Source organism: Drosophila persimilis, unplaced genomic scaffold, assembly GCF_003286085.1.
Source record: "Drosophila persimilis strain 14011-0111.01,24,50 unplaced genomic scaffold, DperRS2 tig00000000-arrow-pilon, whole genome shotgun sequence".
Taxonomy (NCBI): domain Eukaryota; kingdom Metazoa; phylum Arthropoda; class Insecta; order Diptera; family Drosophilidae; genus Drosophila; species Drosophila persimilis.
Genome location: NW_020825288.1, coordinates 12,801,645 through 12,826,406, shown reverse-complemented (window position 1 = coordinate 12,826,406; position 24,762 = coordinate 12,801,645). Strand labels below are relative to the sequence as shown.

Sequence of the window (24,762 nt, the reverse complement as noted above, 5' to 3'; positions counted from 1 at the left end):
ATAGGAAAGGTAACAGAAGTATTAGTAAACGTTGTCATCCAAAATATTATTGTTATTATTTTTTATTACCCAATAATAGCTTACACGGATGACAGTTTTAACAGCAGCTATATTTCAGTCATTTGTACCTGTGAAAATAAAATTTCAGGCGACGACCTGAATAATAGATAGTTATAATACAATGGATTACATTTTATATGGAGGTACATGTTTTCTCTGAATAGAATAGCGTTATATCATTTCTTATCATGAATTATGATCATACTTGCCAAATAAGAATGAAGAAAGAAATGCCTTCAATATTTTTCAACAGACAGTATTTTAGCTTCAGGTTTAGGGCTCATAGAAGTCCGAAAAAACTCGAAAATATGGGAACCAATTAACAATAAATCGCCTATCGATACTGAATACGTTTTTGAATTTACATTTCGAGTTTTCCAATGTTAATCGGGAAAGGGCGCCACTGTGCGACGTGAATTCCGTCAGTTTGACAGCTTAGGTGATAAGAAATGTGCGAAATAGTAGGCGCATGCGCGCTCTTCTATGGCCCGAACCGAACAAACAGTTTTCCCATTTTTCGTGCAGCGCGAGAGGCCGAATCCAACGGGCCAGCGTCAGCCAGCCAGCAGTTTCGGTTTACGGGGCACTGCCACACATAGCACAGAATAGCAGCAGCGGCAGCGCACAGGAGAGAAGAAGAAAATTTTCACACACCACACACAAAGCAAAGAAAAATGTACAAGAAAAGAAGGAAACTCTGCTCGAATCGGTGAAAATTTTCCACACAAAAAAGAACACAGCCCCCTAGTGGCAGTGGCAAAAGTGGCAGCAACCGCAGAACGCACAAAAAATGTAATCCAGCAACAACAAAAAAAAGATTAACGGAAAGACGGGACAACGGGAATAACAGTAAGGTACGGAACGCCTATTGAGAAAAACGCGTGGAAAACCCGAAGTGAAAATCTTTAAAAATTATGAAAATGTGAAAAATTGTGTGTGCAAAAAAATTTTGCAGCTTCAGTGGCGACCGTTGTCTGGCCCCCGAAGTCCCGTGGAAAATATATGGTACATAAAATTCCCGACTCTCCTCTCTTTCGCTCTCGCTCACTCTCTCTCTAGGAGGGGGAGTGTGTGTTGTGTGCGTGTTTGTGTGAAAATTACGTTGTCATATGTGCAAAGTGCGGGAGCGTAGGCTGAAAAAAAATTCCAGGCAGTGGCCGCTGAGAAGGCCTAACTCTAAGATCTAGCCATAAAAGTTCTATCAAAGGCTTGCCAACGCTGCCTGCTATTCACCTGTTTTTCAAGTGTTTAGCCCTGAAAATACAAAAAACACACCAAAGACAAGGCCATCCAGAGTGTATGTGAGCGTGTGTTCGGGTGTGTGTGTGGGGCAAGGAATAAACCAGGAGCAGCAGGCCGCGCCACCAAAGAAGAAGGAAGAAAAAAAATTCTCTATCTATTGCGATTTGCTCATGCGACCCGAAAAGAGCGAAGCGCGCAGCATTGCGCCAAGGAAAGAGAGAGAGAGAGAGTGGGTGGGAGAGAGGGAGTACTGTTATGAGAGACGTGTAGGGGGGCATTCGAATGGGCGCCACGGCCCGCTATGGGTGCGAAGTACTGCCGCCTGCTTTTGTCTATAGATACACATACATCCACATCTATAACAGTACTGCGTGTTTGTATAGCCCCTCCACACGAGCACACAGTAGCAGCAGCAGCAGCAGCAAGCACCCGAAGTACCATTATCTCTTTGCATCTCTTTCTTTCGGATCTTTCGGATCCAAAAGAATATATAGCATAGCATAAATATTTCCTCCTTAACATTAGCTGTTGCGGTCTCTCTCCCCGATCAGATCAGAAGATAAAAGTTTGCAATAAAATTGTGATTTATCCTTTGACAAAAGTGCATAGAATGTGGAAAGGCTTTGCCAAAAAGCGCTCTCAGAATCAGAGCGTATTTTGTACCAGAATGAGAGAGTGGCTCAGAAAATAAGCAACTTGGGAATGTGGAATGCTCATGCTCCTCACCTTGTAGAAATACACTTTGTCCTTAAACTTGAGGACCCGCTGCTGTGCCTGTGTGGTGGATTTTGGGGTGGAGGTGAGTTCCAGTGTGCGCATGACGCGCATCTTGAGGCCCCAGCAGCAGCAGCCAGGACATGGACTTGGACTTGCTTGCGACATGGATATGGGCACATTCCACGTCGTCAGATATATTGTAAGAGTATCTCCAAAGCCTGAGTGGGGCTATCCGCTTAGCTGTCGTCGGTTACTGTCATCGAGCTGAATAATTTCAAGTGCCGTTAACGTTGTGCTCGTCTATTATTAGGCACTGGATGATATAATATTTGACTGGTTTGTCCTTGGGGCAGTGCGAGTCCTTCCCCTTCAAAAGTGGGTTGTGGGTGTGTGGCGGGTGGCTGTAGGAGTGGTGCTGTTCGCAGTGAGAAAACATGTTGCATACTTGAGGGCGAAAGTCAGTGAGAAAAAATACTTTTGGTGAAAAACAAGAAAAACGAAACGCGAAAAAACCAAAGTGCAGTGCTACTATCTTTTTCGCTCTTGAGCTCTGTTGCTTTCTCTCTCTCATTTTAGAGGGCCAGGCTGTTGATATCATATTTTTGCCACTTCTATTATTATATTGATGGTCTACTGCTTTTTTATGGTGCTTGGAATAACGGGAACTTTCGGCCAAAAAACTCACCACGCATGACGCGCGACGCACTCTCTGCGGGCTCTTATCCTCTGCCTCTCCCTCTCTTGCGCAGTGCTCTCCCACAGCAACTCAACCTTTCGCTCTCTCTCCCTTCATAGCTTTCTCGCGGAAACTCCTCTCTTCCCATATCTTTCGCTCAGCAACTCCACTTTCTCTCTCCCGCTTGTGTGGATTTTATTATCTGGAAACGGTTGTTTCTGTTAAAGGGGGGTGCGGTGCGATGGCGCCCACGTAGCAGCAAGGCAGGCAGCAAAACGAGGAATCAGAAGAAGTAGGAGAAGCAATAGGAGAACAGGCACAAAGGAAAAGAGTCCGAAAGAAAACACAGTTTCGCTTCTGCTGCATTCAGAAGCGACAAAAAGTGAAAGAAGTGTGCCTCGCGTGTGGGAAAAGTGAAATGAAAACCAACCAAAAATGAAAATAAAACAAAAAACTGTGCAAAAGACACAAAGAAATAATGAATTTGTGTATTTTTCTTTAGTGCAGAAATCTTTGCCAGATTGTATATAAGTAACCAAAAAACTCCACCAAAACAGAGAGCGGAAAACCCGAATAAAACAAAACCAAATATAGAAAATGCCATAAAACCATATAAATATTATACACTCAGACTTGCTTAATGTATGTATATAGATATATAGCCTTCTAAACGCAACAAAATTAACATAAAATCAAAAATAACAACAACAAAAACCAAACAAAAGAAAATCGAATTTCCGGCTAGCAAATGTCTGGATAAAGGAAACGCCACCTGGAGGACCAATGGATGAAAATGCAGCCGTCGTCGTCGTCACTTTTGTCGTCGTCGTCGTTGTCCTCCATTTGTCAGAGCTTTTGTCGTCAGCAGCAGCAGCAGTATCCAGAGCAGGCAGTGCAGCAGCAGCAATCCAGGAGAAGCAGCAGCAGAGGCAGGAGCAGCAGCAGCAGCAGCAGAAGAGCAGATCAGGAGGAGCAACGGGATCTGCTAGCCTACGCCTACGCGCTGATCCCAACGACAGCGCTGCCGCAGCTGGCGTTGTTTACCAGCAGCAGACGCTCAGCAGAAGCTGCAGCGGCCGCCTAAGTTGCGCCGGCATCCTCTAGAGGGCTCCAGACGACACTACCGTTATATACACCGAAGAAAGAGAGGAGAAGAAGCAGCCACAGAAGAAACAAGAAAGGAAGCAGCCGCAGAAGAAACAGAAACAAAAAACAAAAAAAAACAGTTGGAAAGCCTCACCCGAAACTAAAGGCAAAATAGAAGAGCGGTGAGAGGCACCGAATTGAGCAGCCGCAGCGGTACTTCGACAAACAAAATGGCGGATGGTGGGCATTCATTCGTGAAGAAGACATTTCATAAGCCAACGTACTGTCATCACTGCTCGGATCTGCTCTGGGGCCTCATCCAGCAGGGCTACATATGCGAAGGTGAGTATCGCTATTAAGAACTCTGACCATTTCAGCTTAAAGAGGGGAAAACTTTCTACAGAGAATTTGTCCTATATGAAAGAATTTTCAAAATCTTCTTCTAAGAGGGATTTTTAAATCAAACATGATTAAATAGATGGGATCATGGCATATGATAAGGAATTCCATTACTGTACCATAGAAATTCATAGAAAAGGATATAGTCAGAGTAGATTCTATATACACGAATCGCTCGTCATGGGGCAGAATTCCTCGGCGGAGATCCCCATAAGAAGTTTCGGCTTACTGTTGCTTGGACCTCTTCATGTTGCAGATCTAGATTTGATCTACCCACATACGGTATGCATATACTGTTGCATTTTGTAGAGAATTCTTTTTGCCTTCTTAGAGGTTCGATTGTGGGATCAATCTTAAATAATAATAGAGATTCAAAGATTTAAAGTATTTTTTATGAAAACTATCATATGGTTTTGAACAATTCCGCTGAAATATAATCTAATAGTTCCGAAAAGTGTAGAGTGAATCCAAAGATTCCATACTTGACGATGCCTTGACAAATCGAAAGATAAGCTCGAACGGGCCGGGAACAATAATCTAGGATTTTGGATAAAATTATATGTTTGAAGTTACCTCCTTTCCATGCGTTTTCCCCCTCACAATTTATTCTTTCAACTCTTAAAACAAAGTTTTCTTTGGTAAAACTCTCAGAACTTTTGGGGTATCTCTGCAAAGTAGACCCCTCCTCTCTGATGCGCCCCTGTATCGTACGACCAATAGACATAAGTTGTAATTAACGAGCACTAAACACAACCGAAAAGCGGGAAAACGGCAGCACGCAAATCATCATCATCGGAGGAGCATCTTCGGTGGCAAACGGCAGATGTAAAAATACATTTCGTCTAGTTTTGAAAATACTTTTTAAATTGCCATAAACTTGGAAATGGAAACGCGGATGGGAAGATGGATGGTGACGAGAGGGACGGGTGTTGTAAAAACAAAGACTATTGGTCTGTGCAGCCATCAACGTCATCGGGCGCAGGCGGTTGGTCATCTTTCGAGAGCGGGTAGTCCGACAAAACTTCAGGAGAGCAACATCCAGCATCAGAATCAGAATCCGCAGTGGCATCTACGTAAGATATATCTACAGTAAAGAGGCTGGCTGGCAGGCAGGCAGGCAGGCAGCATCATCGGTCTATTTGTGGCCGAGAAGTGTGCGCGTTTGAACGTTTCCAAATTGTGCGGCTGTTGGCCGTGTCGTGCCATGACGTGAGCACAGAGCCCCAAACGACGTCATAGACAGCTCCGATTCTCCGTATACAAGATACATATATATATATATATATATATATATGAAAATACTCGGTATATATTGATGAACCATTGCCATGGAAATCGCTATAAAACTGAACAGAAAACAGAGTATCGAACGAACTGGACGTGGAGGCCAGTCATGGAATTATTTGACTCTCCCAATTGGAAGCGTGTTGGGCGCTTCGCCTCAAACTGAACCTCTTGCCGCCTCTTTATATTTTCATTTCGTTTATTTTTGCAGGCGATTTGTGTTGCTGCTATTATTATAATTATCGCGATTTGCGAATCGCGCTTCCCATTTTATGTGGCAGCGCGTTAATGTTTATAGTTTCAGAAAACCAATTTTTCATACCAGAAGGACTGGAATAGGGAGCCCTTCTATTTTTCTAATAAATCAAGATGATGGTCCTTAAAGGCCTATGACCCAACGGTTGGTTTCTACCGACATATACATATGTCTACTATCCTATTGTACACAATTTCTGTGAATGTTTTATTGGATAAAGAAGAAGTTCGAGAATTTGTGGAATAATTGTATGTTCTGTGTGTAAGTATGCAAGTGATACAATCGGTATGACTCTTACTATTTAAATAGTTAGATAATGCTTCCTTTTATGATTGTGCAACAGGAGTCCCATACTTAAATATTCCTGTATTCCTGTAAGTCCGAAGAGAAGCACTTTGTTAGAGCCCATAGTCTGTTGAAGCTCATCAATGTAAGGCTGTTAGAAAATTGTTATTGCGTTTAAAGATTCTGTAAAACAACCGTAAGACCCTTTCTTTTGAACATAAATACTGCTACAGTTATATCTTAGTATAGTAGGATAATCCCCACAGAAATTATGGATATTTGCAAGCTAAATTCGTGTTGCATACCCTCGGGAGCGTCTCTGGTTCCCGGGAAATCATCATCACGCATACGCCGCGTTGTCCAAATGTAAATGGAAATTGGAAATGGAGCGGAGGAGGAGGCGCTGATGTGGAGGATAATTGAGTTGCACATTTAATTGGACAAAACGAAACGCGAAGAACCCTCCTGGCAGCGTGAGCCCGAATCCAAAGCTGCATCTCTCTGTACGCCAGGACCGGGACGACGAGGCTCTGTGCCCGGATCCGGGCTCGAACCCAAGCACAGGCACAGGCTCTCGCGAAAGTAGGTCAAATGCAAAGTGCACAGATACAAATGCGCACACACAGATGCAGCTGCATGCCGCAGGCAACATTTCAATTGGTTTTCCAGGAGGAGCGAAGAGGGAGGGGGGGCTCTCAGTGAAGCAGCAGCAGGTGCGCACCGAAATCCAATTGTGGATTCATGTGGGCTGTGGACTGGTTGCAAGCCGGCTATGCACCCCCTACCCCAAACCGCTGCGAGTGCCCCTGAACCAACACACCACCCCCTACCCACCACCCACCACCCAACCTCCCCACCTCCCACAGCGAGAAAGTGCTGCCACCGATAGCAGCGAAGGGCTAAAAGTGCGTCATCAATGGCCGCCATGGCAAATGACGGCGACAGCGGAACCAAAAACCAAACGGGCGGTCGTGCCTGAGGTTGAGGTTGAACGGGGCAGTGGAGATGGGGGTCGTGTGGGGCTGGGGTTGGATGGGGGTTTTGCCTTGTTAATTGCCTCGTTCTCGACGCTGTTCATTCATAACCCAACTGAATGGAAAAACGAGAGCATGAAACGTGAGGGAAACTTATGAAATCGAAGAAAATATACACTTTCGATGGGGTGTTATAGAGATATGATAGGGATATTCTCAAGAGAGGAATAACTGGTAGGGAGGTAATAAGTAGAATAGTGTGCGGGGATCTAAAAATATCCTCATGAAATATCCCTTAGAATAACCACAAATGACCAACCAACCAAATGACATCTAGTCTACTTCCCCGTAGAAAGGGCATATCTATAAGAACCGATTTTTTGGGGTCGGGGCGGTCGTCAGTTTGGCTGGCACTTCGACAGCCAACAACAGAAGATGGACGGAAGGGAGAGGGTGAGAGGCATAAGATGGCGGTATTGAAAAGGTGGAGGGGTAGAACATGGAGGAATGGAAGAGGGTGAAAGGCAGAAGATGGAGGAATGGAACAACTGAGAAGGGAGGGCACTGCTGACGTTGCACTCCAGAGTCTGAAGAGTTTAACAGGCAGCGTGCTCGTATGTAGGTGCGCCTGGCCAGCCTCCGAACAAAAGCGAAAACAAACCAAAATCCGATTGTATGTCAGTCAAGCAGTGTCAAGCATTGAAAGTGGAAAGCAGTGCACAGCTTGGTAGGGGAGAGCGGAGGATGCTAACGGCATCAACGTCACGTCACGCTGCATCCTTTTCCCATAGGGACCGTACAGTGCATGTGCGTGGGTTGTGTGGGTTGAAGTGCGGTAAAGCACTGCCTCATTTATAATTAGACCTATAATTTTCATATATGTATGTACCTTATGTAAATATGATTGTACATATGCATGCGTGAATGTATGGTTTTTTATACACATCTCTGCAGTATTTTTGTGCTGCTATTTCGAGGGGGGTCTATAAATAAACCGCAGTTTGCATGCAGAAGCAGCATCATCAGCAGCAGCAGCACAAATTGCATTACGATTTTCTCATTGGATGTACCATTTGTACTGCAATCTGTGGGATGATGAATGCTTCAATCAAAAGGGGCAATCAGATTGAAATGAAATTGATATTGAATTTGGTTGCCATCGAAGTTGCAGCAGCACCACTAAGTGCGGGAGTGGGAGTGGGACAAATATAACATGTATGCTCTCCGTCATGCGTCACTTCATCTGCGTATATTTACATTCATATGTACATATGTATGTGCTGTATGTTCATGTCTTTGCATGTGTGTATGCTTATGCTTATGAACAGCTATTTTTAAGCCAGAAGGAGAGTTCTTTCTCCTCTGTTTCTTCTTCTTCCACAATTGAATTGTATAACTCTCCCTCCCGTTGGCGAAAATACTCGTACATACACATGTACATATATCCATTTTAATTGTTCTTCTTCTTCCCGGACTACGCATGTCAACTTGTGCGTATATTCAATTGTCCCTAACCTCCAAAAACTCCCGCTCCTTCTCTCTTCTGCCACTCACCCCATCTTCTAGCAAGTAGTACGGCATGTGTGTGTGTGTGCTTTAAATTTGGCTTTGTGCTGCCTCTACTTCTTCTGGTTGTTCTGCTTTCCCTTTTGTTATTCTTGGTTTTATTGCCCCAAAAGAAACGAAACGAAACGAGACGCAAGAAAGGAAACTGTAAAAGTAAAAGTGTGTTGAGTTTCCACAGACACAATTTTCCCCACAGCCGCACGCACGAAAAAACGGGAATACAAAAACCAAAGAAAACCATTTCGAAAATTTCCCCATGCGGTGGCGTCGCAGCTTCTCAGACTCTCTTCCTCTCTGCCTAATTGTCTGCTTATTCTTATCTAAAAGAGAGTAACAGAGAAAGAGCGACAGCGTGTGAGCGCCAGAGAGAGAGAGAGAGTGGGAGAAGTACACAGATATTTTTTGGTATACATAATGCAAGTGTATGCAACAAAGACAATCAAGGGAACGGGCAAAAGCGTAGAAGATGTACCGTTATGCTCTGACCCCCCACAGGGGCGTGTATACGCGGCGGCAGAGTTGACTCAGCTGTTGCTTTTGCAGGGTAGTCTGCCAAACCCCAAGCCACTTCTTAGCCAGCACCCAACACACCCTTTCGTCCATTCTGCCATCAATTATGCACATGCAATGCAAGAGCACGAAAATGAATGCTAGCTTTTTATATTCTTATAGTTCTATGATCGCCTGATGCTGAGGAAAAGCTGATTAAACTTTGTTGGAATATATTAAAAAAAAAAAGCGTTTTCTCAGAAAAAAAAATACATATTCTAAAGTTTTTAGATACATACAAGTTTTTTTAACAAACACACTACTTTTCAGCTAAACATTGTTATAAATTTGGGTTTTAGTGATCTTTTTTGAGTGTAGTGAGAATTTTATGGGAAAAGTTTCCACGAAATATCTTTAAAGCTGAAGGACCTGGAGGGGATATTACTCTCTGTAGCAAATATCTGTTTTAAATCACAATATCCTTTCTGCAAGGGTATACTAATATTCGCCATAAACTCAAGTAAACACGAGTAACCCCAGGCGAGAGCGAGAGGACACGCTATCAACTTACAGTTATATTTTCTTGTTTCTTTTTGCGTGCAACTGCATTGAGTCCATGACGCGCGTCACGTTTGTCCTCCGTCGTGCACTGCTTGCTTTATTTGTACGTACGTTTGTATGTATGTATGTATATGCACTTGTGTACAAAAACTAAAAGTTGGCTGGCAGCGGCGGCATTCACGAGTTCAGTCGTGACGTCAGAGATGCGCCTCAGGTCAGCGGCCTAGTTTTCTGCTTCTTTTTCGTCACCCCTCCCCCCAGCGGCTTCTGCTGCTGTTGCTGCACACAAAGATAATTATGCAGTTACATATACACACACGCTAGCATATGTACATACATATGTATGTCTATTCTCCGCACAACTTTTACGCAATGCTAAAAATAGAACTATGATATCTATGTTAAGCTAGCACAAAAAAGAACACTCACACCAATAGTACATACATATGTACATATGTACAAAGTTTTATGTACCACACTTTTTCATAGATTTGGTTTCCTTTTTTTTGTTGTTGATCCTTTGTGATTCGCTTGGCATTCAAAGACCATGGCGTGCAGAGGGAGAGGGAAAGGAAGAGAGCGACTCATCGTTCAAATACCATATTTTAAGCCCTGTATAAACTAGACAGTACTTGCCATTTGGTTTGCTGTAGATTCAGTAGATGAGCAAGATTGAGTAATCACGTCAATCCCATGTTGTACTTGTGGATTAAAAGAGGGTTTTCTGGTACAAGCTATGTGCAAATTAGCCGCTACCTCGTTTCGCCAGTACTCAAATGAGAGCAAGTGCAGGAACCGAAGGGAGAGGAGAACTTTGCAGTGCCTGCAGTTCTCTCACTCTTGCCTTACTTTCGCTTTTGCTTCGGTGCCTGCTAGTGCAGTGATCTCCCTCTATTCCTTTGTGGGCCCATAGGCTCATGGCCAAAGGTGTGGTGTGTTGTGGTGTGGGTGCACGGGAAACTTCAATGAATGTGTCTTCGTCCATGAACTCGGGGCAACTGCTAGCATGAATGGGGCACACAGTGCAGGCTGCTGGCAATGACGCGGTGACTTTGTGGTTTCGGCTGCGGTTGCGGGGCTAAGGGACTTGGAATTTTAAATACCAATTTGTTCGGGGGCACAATGGGAAGAAGAGATAGGTCTGCTTTTTTTAGATAAGAGTGAACCATTGTGATTGCCGTGAAAAGAAAGAACTTCCACTGACATGTGCCTTCTCTCTATCTCTCTCCTGCTTGCAGTTTGCAACTTTATCATACACGAACGATGTGTCACGAATGTGGTAACACCCTGTTCCGGCATCGCTCCATGCATTATAAAGGTACGTACATACATATATCCAACACACATTGCCTGCTATTCAGATGATTATAACTGTGTCGACTGTCATCGTGTCATTGCGTACAGAATCCCGTTGCCCATTGTTGGTCCGAGCCAACCCATCACAAGAGGAAATTCTGCACAGTTTGCCGTAAGCGATTGGATGAAACGCCAGCGGTGCATTGTCTAGGTAAGTGACAGTCCTGTCCTCCATCTCCATGTGCCACATCGGGCTTGACACGTACTCCGCTGGTTGTGTTGTCAGGTTGTCAGCCATCATGTCAGTTGCTATATTGAACGATGATCCATTGTTAGAAAACGATCGATACGAGTATGTTTGTGAACCAACAAATGTTACAGTTTCCTTAGTAATTTCTCGAATGATATTGGTTCCACTAGGATGTTGCCTCCCACGCTCACACGTGACTGGCAATTGATTGGTGCATGCATCCGTTCGTTTATAGGGAATGGGTCCCAGTGGAATCCGTATATCATAGAGTCTTATTTATGAATCTAATGCATTATTTATTCACAGTTTGCGAATATTTCGCGCATATTGAGTGCCAAGATTTTGCCGTGCCCGATTGCACAGAGAATGCCACCTATGTGCCCGGCAAGGAGCTGCTTAATGTGAAGCATCAAGTGAGTATAAATCCAGTAGATCTCGCACACCGATCGAGCAATGTTATCCCTTACAACAGCACCACTGGCGAGAGGGCAATCTTCCATCAACGTCCAAATGCGCATACTGCAAGAAGACCTGTTGGTCATCGGAATGTCTCACTGGTGAGTGGGACCACTATAATAAAACGATTATTTCTTGATTAATAATGTTACTTAAATGTGATTTTCGCTCAGGCTATCGCTGCGAGTGGTGTGGCATGACCACCCATGCCGGATGTCGCATGTACCTGCCAACCGAATGTAATTTTGGTATTCTACAACCTATCTACTTACCTCCGCATTCAGTCTCGATACCACGCACCGAGGTGCCCATCGAGGCGATCATCGGCGTCCAGGTCAAGTCGAAAACGACGCTCGTGCGCGACTATTCGTGTCGTAAGTATCAACCGAAATAGGGGTATACGATGTACCACAAGGTTTCACGAATATTTCCTCAATTTCTGAATGTGTTTTTTCGAATTGGTAATCAGAAAAAGGTTGTCCACATTTCAGGCATACTTTCTTCATCTGTTGATATCAAAATTAGCCTGCAAATGCGACCATTTTCGGATTACTTTACCATCGAAATTTCTGAAATTCAGGAAATATTTTTGTTAGGGACATATAAGATGCAATATCTTCCACTTACCCACTACTCACCCGACAACAAAAACATATAAAGAAAAGAAAAGAAACCCTCAAGCAGCAGCTCTCGATGTTGTGTTCACACTCAGAACTCAGAATTTCACATCGCCTCCAGCTCATCCACGCCCTCATCTCTCAGATCATCTGCAGAACCCACTCTCTTTTAAAAAAAAACTCCACCAAAAGATTCTCTTACGTTTTTGTTCCTTTGATTTTTTACGTTTTTGATTTTTGATTTATTTGTTTGTTCTTTTTTTCTCTCTCTCCTCTCTCTTGCGTTAATGTCTCTCTTTTCGGTTGAATAATGTGAATATGTGTATGTGGGTGCGTCCGGCAGCCAGTCCGGATCTCAGTGCTGGTTCGGGACCAGGTTCTGGAACGGGGTCTGGAACGGTGCCAGGTGTGGTTTGCCTCAGGGAGCTGCTCGAGCTTCATCGGCAGCGTCTTGAGCAATCGAAACAACATTTTCTCCTTTCATCACCGCCCACGCCCACATCCTGCGGCTCCATCTCGCTCTGCCACTCGCCCACACCCTCGCTGACAGTGGGAGAGACGAGCACCGAGCTGGAACCGGACCAGGACCGCCCCGACGACGATCAGGAGGAGGATGAGGACGAAGACTACGTTGCAACGGAGGCGGACAGCGCCCTGCAGCTGACGACATCCACCTCGAACGTCCTGGGCCCGCTGCAAAAGTCGCCGTCGACCAACTCCTCGCTGCATCTGCTCTACACGAGCATCTTCCGGAAGCTGGGACCCGGCAGGAGGCGACGAAAGCGCGGCGGTGGTATTTCTCAAAGCGAGGAGGACGATGAGGAGGATGAAGACGAGGTGGATGGCGGTGTCTGTGATATAAGCGGTGGCGACATCAGCGACGACTACGATCACTGCGACGTGTCCCTACGCCGGCGGGAAAGAGCCGCCCGCCGGCAGCCACGGGAAGTCAGCGAGACGGACTACCACGGCGATGTGGAGATGGAGACGGCGCCGCGGGAAAGCTGCTACGAGACTTCGGACACCGGGGGCGAGCTGACGAACACGGATGAGCTCGACTCCAGCATGAATCTGATCAGCAACCTTAGCTATAATAGTAGTAATAGTAACACCTCCCATGCCTCCAGAACTGCCCACCCACCCACAGTTGCTGTCACAGGCACCGCAGCTGCACCTGCCAATGCCACTGCCGCTGCTAATAGCCCAAATCCAAAGACTGGGGCCGCTCTGGCGGCCAAGCCCAAGCCCAAGACCATACTCAGTGTCTCGAAGCACAAACACAAGGTGGGCGGAAAGGGCGGATCCCTGAGTTCGCCCAACTCCAGCGACTGCTCCTCGGCCTCGCCCTCAGCCCCGGCCAGCGGCTCCCTCACGCACACACTGCTCCAGCTCTCACCCGTGGGACGGAGCAAGTCCTTCCAGGAGCCAGGCGTCAGTGTGTCCCGCTACAAGAAGTACGGACGCGGTCTGTTCCGGCGGCGATCCAAGAGATCGCCCAAGAACACGGCTGGCGGTGGCGTGGCGGGTGGTGGCGGCGGTGTGAAGAGCAACTACAGCCTGGACAGGCTGTCGCAGAACATAGAGATCACCATCCAGGACGAGGATGGGAACTACAGGCCGTATGACGACAACTACCACATGCTGGCGCGCCGCAGTGGAGGCCACGATGCCACTGATGTGGATGACGATGTGTGCTTCGATGATCTCTACTTGGACGATCGGCCCGGCGGCCAGAGCGACGATCTGGCGGCCTTTGCCGGCGACATCAGCGATGGCGGTGCCAGCAGTCGATCGCGGGCCAGCGACGCCAGCGATGGCCACGTCCTGGGGCGACTCCTGCGGCACGTGCGTGGCCTCTCCGTCGGCTGGCGCAAGCCGCGCTACCAGAAGCGCAGAGGTGAACCGCTCTCTCTCTCTCTCCCTGTTACTCTTTTGCCTCTCTTTCTGTCTGTCTCTGTTTGTGTCTGTCCCTGGTGCCAGGTGCCGGAGATCCGGTCGAGTTTCGTTGCAGTCTTGGTTCCTGTTTTCCGTTCCGTTCTCTAGTTTTGCGCTAACAAAAAAACATCTGTTTTGGTTTTGGTTTCGTTATTCGTTTCATTTTGAGCCAAGCCAATCACTAACCCACTCGAGCCATTCAAATCACTAACCATCTAACCATTCGAACCATTCGAATCCCTCGAATCACTAACCATCTAACCATCGTTTGCACCATCCGCATCCGCATCAACCACTAACCCATAACCTCTAACACTCGCATGCTCAAATGTCGCTAACACGAGGATCATTCAAGCGGATGTATTCGCTTTTGTTGCTACTAAAATCAATGCCATCCACCACTCGGGATGCTCCTCTCCAGCGACTAAAGCCCTCTATCTATCTCTCTCCTCCCGTCGATCGAACAGCACGCAGTATATCCGAGGAGTTCAGCAGTGGCGATACGCCTCGCTTCAAGGATGAGGAGTCCGCCAGCAAGACCGAATCGGGCCATGGACCCAGCAGTGGAGGTGGAGGCGAAAGAGGAGGTGCCAGTGGCAGTGGAGGCGGCGGGGGAGGCTCCAGCACTGCTGGTGGATCTGCGGCACCATCGGGCGGTGGTGGTGGTGGTGGTGGTGGAGGATCTTCCGGGCACTATAGTAGGCCCGATTCCGCCGGCCACAAGTCGGATGCCAAGTCAGAAGCCAAAATGGAAAGGGACCGCGAGAAGAAGGAAAAGGAGCGCGAGGAGAAGGATATAGGTAAGATCTAACCCCCCACATCCCCAGAGAAGCCCAAGGAACGAAATTCAACTCTTTCCCTTACAGAGATGATCAAGGTTTTCGATGGCAACAACTCATTCCGACGCCAACAGTATCGCGTGATCATCGTGCAGCGGACGTATACGCTGGAGCAGCTACTGACCACCGCGCTGCGGGCCTTCCACATCACTCGCGATCCGCAGGCCTTCTATCTGACCGATATGTATGCCCCCGCTGGCATGGAGGATACCCCGATGCTGGACCCAACACCAGTGCTGAGTCTTGTGCATTTGGAGGGCAAGCGACCGGCAATATACGTTCGGTTTCACGACAAGGAAAAGGGCCATGTCCGTGTGTATCCTGGGAAGCTGCAGTGTGCACTGGAGGATCCCTATGTCAGTGTTCCTGTAGATAATAACACAGTCATTAAGGATTTGATACGTGATGCGCTGGACAAGTTCGGGCTGCAGGATAACCAGATACAAGATTACAGGTCTTTACAGGATGTCTTTAAACATAAAAACCTATTCCATCCTTTAAATACATCTTTCTTTGTATCTGTTAGATGCTCGGAGGTGCTGCTCGATCGTGGCGTTACCGAACGCATCCTCTCGTGGAATGAGAGACCCTGGGATATTATGAAACAGCTGGGCAAGGACTCAATACGCCAAATGGAGCTGATGCGCTTCTACATGCAGCACAAGCAGGATCCCCATGGACCCAACATTGCCCTCTTCGTGGGCAATCTGCCCACAGGGCTCTCGCAGCGAAACTACGAGCAAATCCTCAACAAGTACGTCACCGATGAGAACAAGTTCATCAGCATTGGACCCATCTACTACGAGTATGGGTCTGTGGTCCTGACCTTTGAGGATGCCCAGAAGGCGGTAGGTCCTGGAAAGCTCATGGATCCTTGACAGAGGTCCCTCTAAATTATTACCTTTCTATTCCATGTAGGTTCGTGCCTTCTATAATCTCCGCGAGACGATCATCGAGGACAAGAAGCTGCTGGTGCTGCTCTTGCCGAACATTGAGCCCAGCATGGTCCCCTCCGATGTGCGACCGCTGCTGGTTTTTGTCAACGTCAAGTCTGGTGGTTGCCAGGGCCTGGAGCTGATCTCGAGCTTCAGGAAGCTGCTGAATCCCTATCAGGTTTTCGATCTGGACAATGGAGGTCCTCTGCCAGGGTAAATCCAAACCAGCAGCTCCAGCCATTCGCCACAGATTGTAACCAATGTCTCCGTCTTTCAGTTTGTATGTTTTCCGCCAAATAACCAACTACAAGATTCTGGTTTGTGGCGGTGACGGCACCATTGGATGGGTGCTGCAGTGTCTGGACAATGTTGGCCAGGACTCGGAATGCTCTAGCCCACCGTGCGCCATTGTTCCACTCGGAACGGGTAAGCACAAAAGAATCTGTCCTCTTTTAAAAACATTTACTTAGCCTTGTCGTTTAGGTAATGATTTGGCTCGGGTCCTGTGCTGGGGCTCTGGCTATACCGGCGGCGAAGATCCGCTGAATTTGCTGCGGGATGTGATCGAGGCCGAGGAGATACGGCTGGATCGCTGGACCGTTGTCTTCCATCCGGAGGATAAGCCCGAAGAGCCGGCCATGAAGGCGCCGTCCCAAACAACCGGTAAGAAGAAGAAGGCACACCAAGCACATCTATCGCAATCGCAATCGCAACAAACCAATCAGCATCATCAATTACCGGCTCTGACATCGAGTGATATATCAGGTCATTTGGTGCTTACAAAACAATCCGTTCGTTCGTTCGTTGTTTAATCTACAGACTAAAATGTATACCCCCGAAAACCCATCCAACAAAACCACCAACCCAACCACATTGATGTCTATAGTGTCTTAACCCAAACTACTGATCGAACTCATCCGACCCAAGAACCACTCTCCAAGCAAGCCCCAAACCCAAACACCCCAGCTCACGAATCCAAATAAAACCCATCCAATTCCTTCCCAACGTTCGTTGTAATTACATCTGTGCTTCATCATAAGATACTCCGGCTGTAACATATGTACATATGTTTTAGTCTGCAAAACCCACATCACCAAAAACCACCAAGCCCACCTTTCAGATACACCAAGTGTTTCGTAGATGTTTGGTATCTGATGATGATTAATGCTGTTTAGTTTCGATGTGTACAGCCGATCAGCATGCCCGAAACACTAGATCTCTATTCTATTTTCCCCAGAAGGTAAAGTATTTCATTGAGAAAGTACAGAATTCCCAAGAGGATCAAGGAATTGGTGGGTAATTTATTCAGTATACCCCCACAGACTTATGGATATATTCATCTCGATGTTGTGTCTATTGTATGTTCGGTGTCATGTGTCTATGTGTCTATGTGAACTGCCTCATGACCCCCAATTAACAAATTCTTCTCTATTCCTATATGTCCTCCCTCATGCAGGTGGCGCACAAAATGAGGACAACTCACAGATCTTTGTGATGAACAACTACTTTGGCATTGGGATCGATGCCGATCTGTGCCTGGACTTCCACAATGCTCGAGAGGAGAATCCGAATCAATTCAACTCGCGGCTCCGCAACAAGGGCTACTACGTCAAGATGGGTCTCCGAAAGATCGTCGGACGCAAAGCGGTCAAGGATCTGCACAAGGAGCTGCGCCTGGAGGTCGACGGCAAGGTTGTGGAACTGCCGCCAGTTGATGGCATCATCATTTTGAACATATTGAGGTATGTCGATCAATCTTTTTCGTTTTAAATGTTTCCAAACCCTTGCTAACTCTTTGACCTTTTAGCTGGGGCAGCGGCGCCAATCCCTGGGGTCCCGACAAGGATGATCAATTCTCCACCCCGAACCACTACGATGGAATGCTAGAGGTGGTCGGAGTCACTGGCGTTGTCCATTTGGGCCAGATCCAGTCGGGCATTCGCACGGCCATGCGCATAGCTCAGGTTCGTTGGGACTCTACTTACTTTCAATGAAAACCATGTATACTAAAGGGTATTCTATCGCCTTTAGGGTGGCCACATTAAAATACACCTGAACACGGACATGCCCGTTCAAGTTGATGGCGAGCCCTGGATCCAGAGTCCCGGCGATGTTGTGGTCCTCAAGTCGGCTCTCAAGGTATGTTTTCTCCATGTTCTCGTTGCCTTGCATGTCCTCCAGCCTTTGTTCCTTTGTTCCAATTCTATGGCATGCCTGCTTCTTAAGATTTACCACATTTTCTGTTGTGTACATATACTCGTACATATATATTATTTGATTCATACATACTATACTCAGATCAGAGCCAGATCTTTATTGGTATTACTCATACATTTCCACTGCCACATTTTTGTGTTCCCCCTCCACACACAATTTATCTGCATTTGAGTGTTACACCGTATAGAAAAGAAAAAGTATGAGCATACGTGACAGTTCAAATTAGAGACTATCTATATAGGTACAGCTTATGAAAATAAAGGAAAAGCCCCGCTTAAAGCAATTTAAAGTTAAGAAATCGAATAAAAATTATGGACACGAAGACAATCAGACCAGGGTATTTCCCTCTAAAAATTATGACATATCGCAGTTTATCCAAATTTCAATTTAATATTGATGATTTTCGCAAGTAGACAAAATAGTGAAAATACTTTATAAAGAATCGGTTTAATTGATATTGATTATTTTCGATAAAATAATCCATTATATAGTTATCGTAATTATCTATAGTTAAATAACAGTCTATTTTCCGTTATTCCATTAATGATCGCTAATCATTTAAACGAATTTTTGTTTTTGCTTAATTAAAGTCCAAAATCCGCATTTGATAGTCCTGGCTGAAACGATTTCCGATTAATCGATAGCTGACAAATCTTAATTTTAAAACTCCTAAAACTGAATGATCGTTCGATTGAGCTTTGATTAAGTGAAGATATAGTGCTGAGGCGCTTTATAAATTATAAAGATGAAACCAAACCGAATTCCATTGACTTAGAAGTACTTTATTCTGTGTGTGTGTGTGCTTGATATGCGTGTTCCTGTATGTTTCCACATGTATTTTGTCCCTTTGGTCCCGCCCGATCTTTGTTGTAATTAAATAGAGCACATCCATGCCACTGCCCCGCCCAACCACCCTAAACCACACCCAAAAAAAAAACCATGTAAAATATAGCCGCATAACCGAGCAACGTTTTTTGTGCATCTTTCATTTGTTGGATTGATTGTCGGAGATTGAAGAATAAGGTGCTAAAGCTAAACTAACAAAAAATCAGAAAAAACAAAAAAAAACACACAAAATCAATATCTTTGTAGCATTCTCTCTTTTAAATGTGTGTGTGTGTGTGTGTGTGTGTGCGTATGTGTATGTTGGTTTTGACCCATGTGTGTGTTTTATATGCTACATCCAGGCCACCATGCTGAAGAAAACGAAGAGTAAGCGCCGCCTCACGGAGCCGCATATCTCGCCAGCGGTCCTGAGTCTCTCTGTGGCACAGTCGCAGCAGGCGCAGGCACAACAGCATCAGCAGCAGCAGCAATTGCAGCAACAGCAGCAACAGCAACTACTACAATTGCAACAGCAACAGCAGCAACAGCAGCAAGCGCAGCAGCAGCAGCTGCCAGAGAACGGCGATAAGGAGGCGGCGGGGGCATCATCAATGGTGCTGCCCCCTAGCTTTGGCAGCACCTAGAGCTTGCCCTCCGCCTATGCCTCGGGCCTGAGATATTGGTTTTCCTGTTTTTTCCCATAGTCACAGTAACGAAACGAGACGAAACTATAAGCGCAACAGTAAACTTAATTCACACAAAAAGCAACAGGAAAACAGAGGCGTGTCGTTCATATTCATAGCGAGCATCCTCTTGTAATCATTGTAATGTTTAGAACAAGAGCAAAACTCCAATTGCGAAAGCAAACTAAAACTTAATCTTCCATTCAAAGAGAATCAACAGAAACGTATAGCATTAACAAGAAACGAAAACAAATCAACTATGAGTAAATATACATACACCCAAAAGGTTGAATATACATACATAGCTGACAAGCGAAGGGATTGTAAATAATCAATTGGTGCCAAGATTTGAAAAACAGATAAACCTGGAGTGGCTGCCGTCGAAGCTCTATATGAGAACAATCCACCAAAACCCACAGTACACACCCACCCAACCACCCAACCACCCATCCACCACTCTGCACAAAGATGAACAGTGACCACCGCTTTTGAACTTGATTAGAAACTAAAAACACACAACACAACACCACAATACACACCACACCACACCACACCACAGTACACAGCACAGACCCCCCCACAGCGATTAGAAATTGTCTACAATTTTGTTTCAGTTGTCCATGCTTTTAATTATTTTCTATTGTTTCTAGGAGAAAATATAAAACAAATACAGAAAGAAGTAACATTTTTATGCAAATGCCATATCATATATTCTTTCTTGGTCTTGCAAGCATTTTTTTCAATCATAATACAATCAATAATATTGAATCACATGAAAACCATTTAGTTTATTGAGTTGCATTTTGCCTGATTTCTCAACCAATTTTAATGCGATCTAGCTTTTGGAACAACTATAATTCTAGGATCGACACATGATTTCCGTTACGTTAACTCTATATATTTTCTTACTCTCTCTTTTCTCTCCAAAAATACAATACACTGTACCACACAACAACACCACCTACTTCTCTACTTACCTATATACGCTCTTCTTACTCGATCTATGCGCTCCGATTTACACACGAAATATGTATTGTAATCCTAACTCTTAAATCAAATCAATGATAAAAACAAATCAATTTTTCTAAACGAATTGCATTCCAACTCATTCATGGAAATGTGATTGGTGCACCACAAAAAACGATTCAAAAAAAAATAAAAACTACCGTTAACGTAGGCCACGATGTTGAAAAAGAACAAGCTGAAAATGAAGCGCAGGAACACGGAACCCACCATGATCGTTGCCGGCTCGGCGACGCCCCAACTGTCGCTGGCCCTGCCGCCAAGCGTGGACGAGGTGGTCGATGGGGCCGTGGGCGATGGCGGAACGGGCAATAATACGGATTTCTGAATATGGTATAGCGAGCGTCTGATTTAACGTGCTAATTCCAGCCAGCCAACCAAAAACCAGCCGCACAAAATGCATCTTGAGCACCCCACCAACCGCCAAACAGCAGCAGAAGCAGAAGCAGGAGTACCCAGAACCCACCCAAATAACCAGAACCAGGATCAGAAAACAGCAACAGTCCATAGCCGGAGTCCAAGCTCAAACAAGAATCGAATCGAATCAAATCAAATCAAAAGCTGTAATCAAAATTACTTCTTACAACACTCTTATACTCTACTACAACAAAACTCCACTCCATGTATAAAGAATCCCAAGTCATGCCAAAAGTTCAAAAGTTCAGCAGACCCGCAACCGCATTTCCTCCCGCATTTCCGCATGTGTCTGAAAGAAGTACGTTAAACTCAAACAGCTCGAAGCACACACAACTGTACCTCATAGTGCAGCGACTCTACGAAAGTTAACCTATGAAATAGATACAGTACAGTCCAGAACCAGTCAGAGTAACCAGCAACAAATCCGATATACAGATATTCAGATAGTATACAGATGTTAGGGAAGATAGAGGTTTTGTTCTAAAACTCAGCGCAATAGTCCTGAGAAGATGTATCAAATTCAAGTTCAATATTATGTTCCTTCTCGTTTTGTTCCTATGTAAGAAACAGCAGAAACAGATTAGTGATACCGTTAAACAGAGAAAACCGCAAGCCGTGAGAGGAATGATGATGGATGATAAAGGAAGAAGAATCATGCATGCATGATCATTGAAGGATATGAAGAATATGAAGAACCAGGGAAAATGTAATGAAAAACCAAAAAGAAACAAAACAAAAAGTACAAAATTGTTGAAAATTGTTTGTTATAACTAAATGAAACTGAAAAAAAACCAAAGAGAAAAGAGGAAAGTAAAAAGAAAAGAAAAGAAAAACCACAAAATATTGACAAGAAAAAATAAAACCAATTAGGTAAATGAATATTGTTCCATGTGGCAAAGATCCTTCGGGATTTTGTATGGATACAAAGAAGAAGCAAAAAATATAATCACCGGACTAGAAAAAGACACACGTTCAGCAGATGCGAGAAAATTTATACGAAACTTTTGATTTCTGTATCCGATTCGCTTTTCGAATTCGCTTACGAGAGAGGAAAAAGCTGCAAATTGCATAGTTTGTTAAACTACTAATTGGGACGCAACCATTGGAAAAATTGGATACTACGGCATAGTGCATAGCACATGTCGCGATTGGAACACAAACACAAAAAACGCATAGGTCATATATGATGCTTAATGCAAATTCTGTCTGGATTGTGCAATTGGTATAAATTTTCTCCGGTGCTGTGCGCCAACTAAAACTAAAACAAAAACATAACACACAAAAAATTAAAGAAAACGAATGCATTTTCAAGCTTATTGAAATGGCGTCATGCCCGCGCAAAAACTGACAGGCAGAGATGGATCTTTCTGTCAGTTCAGTCTGATTTTTGTCTGTCTGTCAGTCGACTGGGCGGCGTGTTAGTATTTCACTTGCATTTGTCTCAAAAAGTAAAAAAAAACAAACCTTTTTGAATGTCGAAGAAAACAAAAAAGAACGAGAAGCTAGGTAGCGAAAGAAGATGGAAGGAACGAAGATGATAGAACGGAATGGAAAGATGGAAATCCGAAAACTACAATTTCAACTTTAAAACGCTTATAAAGAAAACAATTTTTGAGAAATTTATATACTAATTTTTACGTTTACGTCTCGTACATGCATATGTGTGTATGTTTGTACAAGAAAACAAGAAGACCCCCATCGCGTAGGGATGGGTCGAGTGCGCGGTCTCCACCCAAGCGGGTATTCGGGCGCGCACTCGGCTCATCCCTACCACACCACACGAGTGGGGGGCCGTTGGGTGCATGAATATCCGGTTCCGTTTTGTTGAATACCGGAAGAATAACGGCGGAGTGCACTTGGCGTCCCCCGACCAAAGACCACAGTTACACGCCACACAACCATAAGAATACTGAGTTTTTCGAGAAGCGTCTCACCGTCACACGCACCGTTATGACAGCACGGAAATCGCATAACAGTGGACATTAAAATTCCAATGCGGCATACCGATACCCAGACCAGGCTGCGGACTGGCCCTGGAGATCGGGATGCACACCCAAAATTCGACCTATCGCCAGACACTCGTTTTGCGTTCGACAAATCACCTTTGACCGGCTGCGATTAAGGGGCTCAGTGCTTGGGGTTAATCAGAAGACACACACCGATTTCCGTACACTCTCCGAGCGGGGGCCACGCCGCGGCTTGCCCCAGCAGTGGGCCGTGCAATGGATTGACTAAAATGCGCCCTACGCCAGCGCAGTTTAATTATTATTTTGTCTTAATTTTCACATTACGAATTCGGACACTCCTCTACTATTCAGCCGATATTGCACGACCCTATGCGCCGTAGGCGCCGCGACGTGCGTCCCCGTCAATTATTCAAGGTTCGGGCTCATCTTGAATCGACTTGGATCGATTAGCCCCCGGCAATTTGAATCGCAGCCCGCAGGAGATTTGATATTTTGCCTCATTTCGCACAAGGAAAAACAGCAACAAGAGCACACAAACCAACACACAACTTTCAGTTATGTTATTACACGAACAACACAAAATATTATGTTTTTAAATATATTTCAAATAAAAAAACAAAACCAAAAACAAAAAATACAGAAAAAACAAAAGTCTAGGCTAAGTTTAAGAGAAATTACTATAATATGCTATTCAAAGAAATCCAAAACTCTACAAACCACACAAAACAAAAAACAAGAAAATACCAAAAACAACAACTAAAAATACTAATTATAGTGCATACATTGATGTAGTGTTAGAATTAAGAAGAAGAAAAAACAAAAACAAAAAGATTATATTTCAAAGAGAACCCAATATTTGAAGAGAGCCGCCAAGAAAAGAAGTGAAGTAAAGAATTTGTTCATGGATGCCAGAAAACCAAAGACCTAAGCAGAGCGCCGATACATATATACATACAGATACCATATATACGAGTAACAAGAAAATACCATAAATGTACAAGTAAACTATTTTTCTCTATATCAATCTTCCACTCCACCATTTTTGCTCCACATTAAGAAACAACAAACTCGATGCAAGCAAAGATTTAAAGGAAGGGAGATGATTAGCAGGAGCGAGAGCTCCAGAAGTGCAACAGAAGAATCCTGATAAAATTGTTAATTGAATTGTAACAGACTACGCAAGCAAATACGGAATTTGAAGTAAAATGTACAATAGCGTCGCTTTAAAGTCTATAAGAAATCCAAAGAAACCCCAAAATTCCGTTTGCCATTACGACAGATTCTTTAGAGACATCAACAAACAACAAAACACAACACTCACGAACGGAAAATAACTGCAAAATAAATGTAACTGAAATAACAAAATTGTATTAATTTACTCAACAATATTGTGGGATGGGCGCAAATACTGGTAAGTATTCAACGAAAATCATGTATGTAGGTTCATAGGTATTAATAGGTTTTAATTATTCTGGGGAAATTTAGTTTTTGTTTGATATAGTATTACCGGTGAATCGTTCGAATCTGCTCTCTTGTAAAGGTAGTTCTCCAGCTAGAATAATTTTAATGTTTTCCAGATTTAATATCAAAAGATAATACCCAATCTGTAGGCATACACCCTCTAGCATCGCTTCAAACTAGTCGAAAGTTCAGTTTTTATGTATATATCTCCATGAATAGAGTATTCAAATTGCATTTTTCGAAATA

General features: G+C 44.6%; 1 protein-coding gene across 1 annotated transcript; it reads left to right on the top strand.

Annotated features, from left to right (window-relative positions):
- The first annotated feature begins 3,616 nt into the window (after nucleotides 1-3,616).
- On the top strand, nucleotides 3,617-21,881 carry LOC6587297 (diacylglycerol kinase theta). Its single transcript, XM_026992492.1, is given in 17 exon segments — nucleotides 3,617-4,123; nucleotides 10,834-10,913; nucleotides 11,000-11,102; nucleotides 11,448-11,554; nucleotides 11,614-11,698; nucleotides 11,771-11,971; nucleotides 12,558-14,111; nucleotides 14,617-14,949; nucleotides 15,016-15,442; nucleotides 15,515-15,836; nucleotides 15,907-16,194; nucleotides 16,196-16,349; nucleotides 16,407-16,688; nucleotides 17,380-17,665; nucleotides 17,731-17,887; nucleotides 17,955-18,062; nucleotides 20,826-21,881. Coding segments are annotated over 17 exon segments (4,773 nt in total). The 5' UTR covers nucleotides 3,617-4,011; the 3' UTR covers nucleotides 21,000-21,881.
- Nucleotides 21,882-24,762: the final 2,881 nt, after the last annotated feature.